The sequence below is a fragment of the Triticum dicoccoides genome, chromosome 5B, assembly GCF_002162155.2.
Source record: "Triticum dicoccoides isolate Atlit2015 ecotype Zavitan chromosome 5B, WEW_v2.0, whole genome shotgun sequence".
Lineage (NCBI taxonomy): Eukaryota > Viridiplantae > Streptophyta > Magnoliopsida > Poales > Poaceae > Triticum > Triticum dicoccoides.
In genome coordinates, this window is record NC_041389.1 from 132,174,861 (window position 1) to 132,182,075 (window position 7,215).

The following is a 7,215-nucleotide window of genomic DNA, read 5'->3' on the forward strand; positions in this document are numbered from 1 at the left end:
GACGAGGCGCCGAGGCGCTGCTGCGAAGCAGCCGCCGCCGCCACCACCCGCCGGCCTGCACCACCACCATGCCGCCTGTCGCCCGACGCCACGCCGCCGTCGCTGGCCTACTCCAGAGCGCCGCCGCACCGCTATGCCCGGCACGAGCGCAGCATCCCCACCCGCGAGATCCGGCCCGCGCCGCACCCCCCCGCGCAAGGAGACGAGATGGCCCCGCCGCCGCCGGCGACGACCGGGCTTCGCCCGCTCGTGCCCCTTGGCGGCGGCGAGGGAGGAGAGAGAGAAGGGGAGGGTGGCGGCGGCGGCGCTAGGGTTGCCCCCCGGACGCCCGCGGGAGCGTCGCGGGAGGGGAGGGGAGGGGAGGCATCACTCGTATTAGTACTTACGTGTTGTACTCAAGTATATACGTATAAAATAGAAGTGTATTACAGGGTATGACATTAAGCTGGGATGGCTACATCAAGGTGAACACAGACGCTGCGATCCAGCGCGATGCTGGCAATGCAGGTGCGGGGGGTGTCGCCCGCTCTTCATCGGCTTTCCTGGGTGCATGGTGCAAACCCCACATGGGGGTCACGGATCCTTTCATTGCCGAAGTGCTCTCTCTTCGGGAGGGCACCATCTTTGCGAAGCTTCGAGGATTCACGCATGTGCAACTTGAGACCGACTGTCTAGAGGCAGTAAACCTCTGGAACTCTAGCTACACTGATCTTTCGGTGGTAGCACCGATTCTGTTCGAAATTAGAGAGCTCTCTGCTAGTTTTTTGTCTTTTGATATTTCTCATGTAAGTAGAGCTGCTAACGGTCCTGCACACTTGTGTGCTAAGCGTGCATGTACGCTTAACGTGACCGAGAGCAGGCTAGATACCACTCCAAGCTTCCTGATCAGCAGCCTCTTGGCTGACTGCCCAGCGAACGCCTTTATTCAATAAAGCTCTCTAATTCCCCCGCAAAAAAAAAAGCTGGGATGGTTAAGAGGACCGGTGATATTGATGCAAAAAAAGAAAAAGGAAAAAAAAGAGGACAATGGTATCCCACCCCCTCTCCCGAAACTATCTCCGACGTTCAACTTCTAACGCTAACAAGATTATAATAGCATCAATTGCAGTGCGTAGTCCCAATGTTCATATGTGTGAAAAAGGGTCAACATTTTCAAAAACAAAACCAAAACAAATTTTCTTCTTCTCAAACACACATCCAAATGAGCGTCATCTTGTATTAGAGAGAAAAGGTCAAGATGACGCCAGATACAAACAAAGGCCAAAGGGCCATAATAAACAGAGGACGAAAGCCTTAGAGGCTACCTTCAACAAAGAAAACTCAGAGAAAGGAAATAAAAACAGCCAACAGCGGATCCCTGATGGTGATGCATCAAATTACTTCTCTCAGCTAGCTATTGTCAACATTATGGCTTAAGAGAAAAAGGCGTTGTGCCGTTAAATGCGACATTAGAAGTCAAGACATGCATCATTCATAAGTTCCAACTTCCAAAGACAGATATCATAAAACCCTTCTTTCGAGTTAAAAACACACAGAACAATTTATACCATCCCTGAAGAATTTATCTGTATTCGATGCCAGAGTGACCAAGCCAAACAGCATCAAAATGGTGGCAATGAAACCAAAAATAAACTGGGTCCAGAGTTGGGTTCTAATCGTCAGACAGAGGTTTGCATTCTGCAAAGGAGCTAAACAACAGTCTACTTGATGACCTCGAAAAATAGAACTTCAGGCTGGAGCTTGCAGTCCTTGAAACGTTCTAGCAAATGCTCCCAACTATCTTCTCTCTGCATGGAGGAAGTTCACACCAACAAATCAGCAAGTTAAGAATAAAATGGCTACAAGAAAGAATACAGGGCCTTGATCAACACCCAGGAGTCACGAGTAACTTACCTCGACAGTCTCGAAGCCATATATGACCCACTTGTCCCCGTCGCGAGCAAAGCAGACGTAGCGGTCATCAGCATAGCAGATCTGCAAGAGTTTGGATTGCAAGCTAGCATAAGATGGATGCTAAATTGCACTGCATTTGCAAGGAGTGACTATGCTTCCATATGTAAGCAGGCAAATTAAGTAACCAGAGCATTAAACCAACCTTGCAATAGGCCTGTACAAATACTCAAAGCAACAGAAGAGTAAACAGAGACAGAGAGATAGGAAGTGTGCATATAAAAGGTTACTCCAGCACATGTTCTGCAACCACTCCATGTGATTTGATGAGGACATTTCCTATTCGCTATAAAGGGAAGGAAAATAATGCAAAATATACTTGTGAGCGCAGCAGACTTTAAAAGGTCTAATCAGTTTACCTACATATGATACTTCTTCAACCGTTCAATCAATGGAACGTTTATAAAAAGAACTCAGCGACATAAGGATCACACAAGCTATTGATTCCTGCTGAAATTCTTCTGTCGAGTCTTCTAAATATCTTGATATAAGTGAAGTAGGCAGGAAAAAATATGCCACAGATAGGACCATTCAAAAACTTGCAAATATCTCTCCAACTCCAAGTACGAACCAACTCAGATATGATGTATCATAGTTTAAACCTTCTATCCACTTCTTTAGAAACAGCAGCAAAATGCCTTGTCAATGTAACCTAGGCAATTTGAACCAGGTGACAACGCCATTTAACCATGATCCGTTTAGTTCCACAAAATAAGAACCTTGCTTCAGTCTTAGAACAATACCAACTTGGCCTCCGGTAGCAGTCAAGGAACAGTAAATAATTAGCAACACAACTTATAAAAGGTCATGAATGTCAACCAATACAAATAGCTCATTGCTTTTTCTCATTTCAGGATTACCTTAACATGAGAATCAAATGATAAAAGTATTTGTTCAGCTCCATTGACAATTCAATTTAGGAAAATAGAATAGTTTGCTGTGCACGTACCATGGAGGTGACAGCATACATAGCTGCAGGATGAGCAATTCTGCAAAAGAACTCAATGTCAAGGGGAGACGTGATGCCAGCCAGAACTTCAGATAGTGCGTCCTGGCTTTCACTGCCACCCAGCCAGTTCAAAACTGCCGACATGATGAATATTTGTTGGTGTAAACTACTGCAAGCTATGATGTATGAATAAAATAAAAGCCAACTTATAATTTGAGACAAGTAGCGTTACCTATTGTAAAGAAGTGTGGTGTGTTTGAAAGAAAGAGATCAATATTCTGCAGACTTCCACAATGGTCGCATTTGTTGTCCTCGCGAAACTGTTCATCCAATAGGACCGGAAGCTCTGCAAAGGACTTGATCTGTACAGGGACAATTAAAACCTCTAGTCAATATTTCCTACTTTCTAGAATACTCTTGCGTCAATATCCACCTATACAATGTTGGCTAGGCAGATAACTATTGCATACAGCATACCTTTGCTGTTTGAGGTGAACCGGCATCAAGTTTATGGAAAAGTGTGGTATACAGGTATTCACCGGAAGACTTCGCACAGCTACAGCTGATTTGGGCATCAAATTTGATCCCAAAAAGATAATGTGTTGGGCATATGCAATCTCCGCATGTGATTCGGTTCACTACATGTCTCTCGGTCTCCTTGTTTTCTCTAAAACGCGAACAAGTTTCTGACATATGCAATTCAATGAGAATTGTGGCCACAATCTCAGAAGCAAAAGTTTTCCCAACCTGCGGAATTGATTCACCAGGAATTCAGGATTACTAATTGCATGCATGATCATATAGGACAGACTCAGAATACAGTTTTTTAAGGTCAATACTTTACACACAATGTAAAAGAAACACAACAGCGATGGAAAGCACAACAGAGCTTACAATAACAACATACTCCCTTCCTAAAGAAATATAAGAGCGTTTAGATCACTACTTTAGTGATCTATAAATGCTCTTATATTTCTTTACGGAGGGAGTACCTAAATTCGCCCATTCTAGTGCATATACTTGGTATAAATATTCAGCATGCATAAATATACAGTAAATAATAATAAAAAACATTTAATTCTGGTATGAACTAGGACTGTTTCCCTCTGTGGAGTGTAAGATAGCACATCTATGTTTTGTTCAAAACAGTTGCATACCTCCAAAATGACCACAAAGTAAGAAATGAACACATGTAAATAAAATAAATTGAAGGTAGCATCAGCACCGAACTGGATTACATGCTCTGCTTTCACGTTGTAATCTAACTTCAATTAATTTTTGTTTAAACGGTCTTGCAAATATATGCAATGGTGATTAAGGTCTAACCTTTTCATAAAAAGTGCTGCAATCTACAACTCTGCAGAGAAGAGTCTTCATGTAAGTCAGTACAACATCGGTTAAGTGGTGGTCATTTTTCTCCCAAGAAGAGAAGATTTCATAAAGTTGCTGTGCAATGCAGGGATTATCAGCTGACGGGATCCATACAAGTGGCCCCATCAGAAGTTTATCTCTGAAATGCCTCAGATTGCACAATGACTGCACACATACAAAGGAAATTATAGGCTGGTTTTTCAGATTGCCCAATGACAGGAAGACATACATAGGAAATTATAGGCTGGTTGTTAAAAGATCACATGACTAGATGCGAGTGTCTCTTACCTGTATGATTACACTCAAGATAGACAATTCTTTATCAGCATTGTTCTTGTTGGAAACAGTAAGGCTTTGTTGAGAACTGGAGGTGCTTGCCATTTCCTTGACAGATTGGCCAGAAGTTCCTGTATTATGAAATTGTAAGAAGTAGTATTAGTGACATAACAGAGCATATTTTATATTGTAAAGCTGAGAGCATGCAACAACATACTCCCTCCGTCCCAAAATAAGTGACTTAAAAATGACTCAACTTTGTACTAACTTTAGTACAAAGTTGACTCACTTTTGAGTCACTTATTTTGGGACGGAGGGAGTATTTGTTAATTCAAAAAAGTGTTTTCCAAGAGGTTAGATTGAATGGAAGTTTTCCTTTGGAACTGAGTGCAAAGTGGCCTATAGGAAAAGAGGACATCCTAAGGATTCAAATCCTACATACCAGATAACTTCTAATAGAATATTACGCTGTAAAAAACCTCTAATATAGTAGTACTCAAAATCCCTAAGGATGGAAATCCTAATAAACTACATAGAAATTCCTCTGAATCAAGGAGGCATAAAACAAGCAGACTAGGCAATGCCAGGTTTAGATCATTGACGTATAACTTAATTATTTGCTATGACAGCAGAAGAACAAAAAGCTCCTAGAACAGTCAATGTGACATGAGTTAACACAAATTCATTGGGCAGCAGGAATTTTACCGCATATAATATCAATATTGGCATCAGCAAATCCAATACGCCTAGTACCAGGATGATTTAGATAAAAAGGAATCCGTTTCTTCAATTCTATCTGCAAAGATGGTTATCAGTTAGCACACAATATGGGCAGTTGAGCCAACAAATGGGCATATATAACTATAAAAACTAATCGCTGCAGATGTTAACAGACCCATTGGTATGATCTCGCAAGGGGAAGAATGATTTCACGATAATCCACAACAGTAACTTGAAGAAACTTTAGCCACAATTTGTCTATTCCAGAACAGCACTCCTGAAACTGCAATCAACAAGCAAGCCAATCATTAGTGTGATAAACATCACTATCAGCAGAACAGTGAACTAAGGAGGAATGCTAAATTGAAACCATGCCATATGTAGAAGTGCTAGACCTCAGTGCTAAGTGTATCTTTAGGCAACATCCTCAGCTTCTCCCTGATGCTCCCAAGGATCTCAGATCCTTCTCTGCATTTCCTTTGTCGCATTTCAGCGAAGGGCTCTGCCTGTATTCCAACAGATGGTGAAAGCAGCAAGGATTCAAACATATCCTGCACCCTTGGTAAAAGGAAGGTGTCAGACTGGCGGCTGAGAGTTATCCCAACCAACGAGTGATCATCCTGTGATGAATTCTCATAATATTCTGGATCTATAAGTGACTGCAGCTTCCCCCAGAGCTCATCTCGGTGCTTGCTGCACGTGTGTTGCCAGAGCGAACTAGTGTCCGAGAACTTCTTGCCATCACAACGGGAATTGAGGCAAATCCAGAAACTCCATGACTCCTGATTCTTGAGAAAGCGCGTTGCATCAGATATGGTCTTTGCTGCCGACTTGTCGATTCCATCATAGTGCGCCTGCAGCGTGTCAACCGTCACTGATACGACGCGTTGGCCCTGCAGTGCGTTCTTCATAGAGGACCAGTATAATGCAGCCACAACTATGATCTGCTTGAGCAAGACACGGAGCTGCTTCTTGACATAAGATACTCTGGCATCAGAATCTGCCCCAAGAGCAGCCATGGGAGGTATGTCATCCCACTTGGGGTCATTCGGCGTCTCGATGCGAACTGCCCGGCGGCACTCTCTCTCCGCAGCATCAAAGTTATCCAGGACGAATAAGAGCTTGGCGTGGAACAAGGCAACCATGAGCGAGTGGTCGAAGTTTTCTGCCGCTTGAGACACGGTGGTGAGCGCGCGGCGCAGAAGCTGCTTCTTGTCCATTGCCGGATCGAGGGCACGGACTGGTGCCAAGTCGATGTACGCGCGGAGTAGCTGGGCGCGCGGCGAGTAGGGGTAGGTCTCGGCGAGAAGCTTTGCACGGTCCCGCGCTTCATCGGCGGCAGGCCCGCCGAGATTGCTGGCGTCCAGCAACTTGGCGGCCTCCAATGGCAGAATCCTGTGGTTGATTCTTTCCGCGAAGCGCTCCATCGAGATGCTGGCGCTCTTCACGGCATCGCGCCTTCTCTCCTTGCTGCTCGAGTCCCCGGCTCCCCGCTCATGTCGTACACCACGTTGTACAGCGCCGGGTCGGCTTGGTCGTTGTTCGCGACCGTGTCGAGCATGCGGAGAAACTCCTTCTGCGCGTCCTCGAAGCGACGGCAGTCGGCGAGCGCGTCGGCGTGGTCGGTGTTGGTGACGACGCAGCCGGGGGCGAGCCGCGCAGCGGCGGAGAAGGCGTCGAGGGTGGCGTGGCGGTGGTACTTCTCCAGCGCGGACGCGTTCTCGTCGTCGTCTTCGTCGTCGCTGTGGGCGCCCCTGTCGTTCCGCGCGACGAGGAAGGCGTGGCGGTGGATCAAGCCAGCGAGGTTGAGGGCGACCGCGGAGCCCGGGTGCACGGCGGCGAGCACTACGGCGCGGGCCACCGCAGCCTCGTGCTGGCCGTCGTAGTGGAGGTTTAGAACCTCCCGGGCCTCGTTGCGGATGGATGCGGCCTCCGCAGCCTCGTGGTTC

General features: G+C 45.8%; 1 protein-coding gene across 1 annotated transcript; it reads right to left on the reverse strand.

Annotated features, from left to right (window-relative positions):
- Positions 1–1,538: 1,538 nt before the first annotated feature.
- On the reverse strand, positions 1,539–6,919 carry LOC119305286. Its single transcript, XM_037581854.1, has 10 exons — positions 5,662–6,919; positions 5,442–5,549; positions 5,252–5,342; positions 4,559–4,677; positions 4,226–4,435; positions 3,377–3,646; positions 3,132–3,261; positions 2,310–3,033; positions 1,894–1,974; positions 1,539–1,787 (listed from the first exon to the last, which is right to left on the reverse strand). Exons 1-8 carry the CDS (start codon positions 6,691–6,693, stop codon positions 2,867–2,869), a joined length of 2,127 nt encoding a protein of 708 aa, XP_037437751.1. The 5' UTR covers positions 6,694–6,919; the 3' UTR covers positions 1,539–1,787; positions 1,894–1,974; positions 2,310–2,866.
- Between the last annotated feature and the right edge of the window lie 296 nt (positions 6,920–7,215).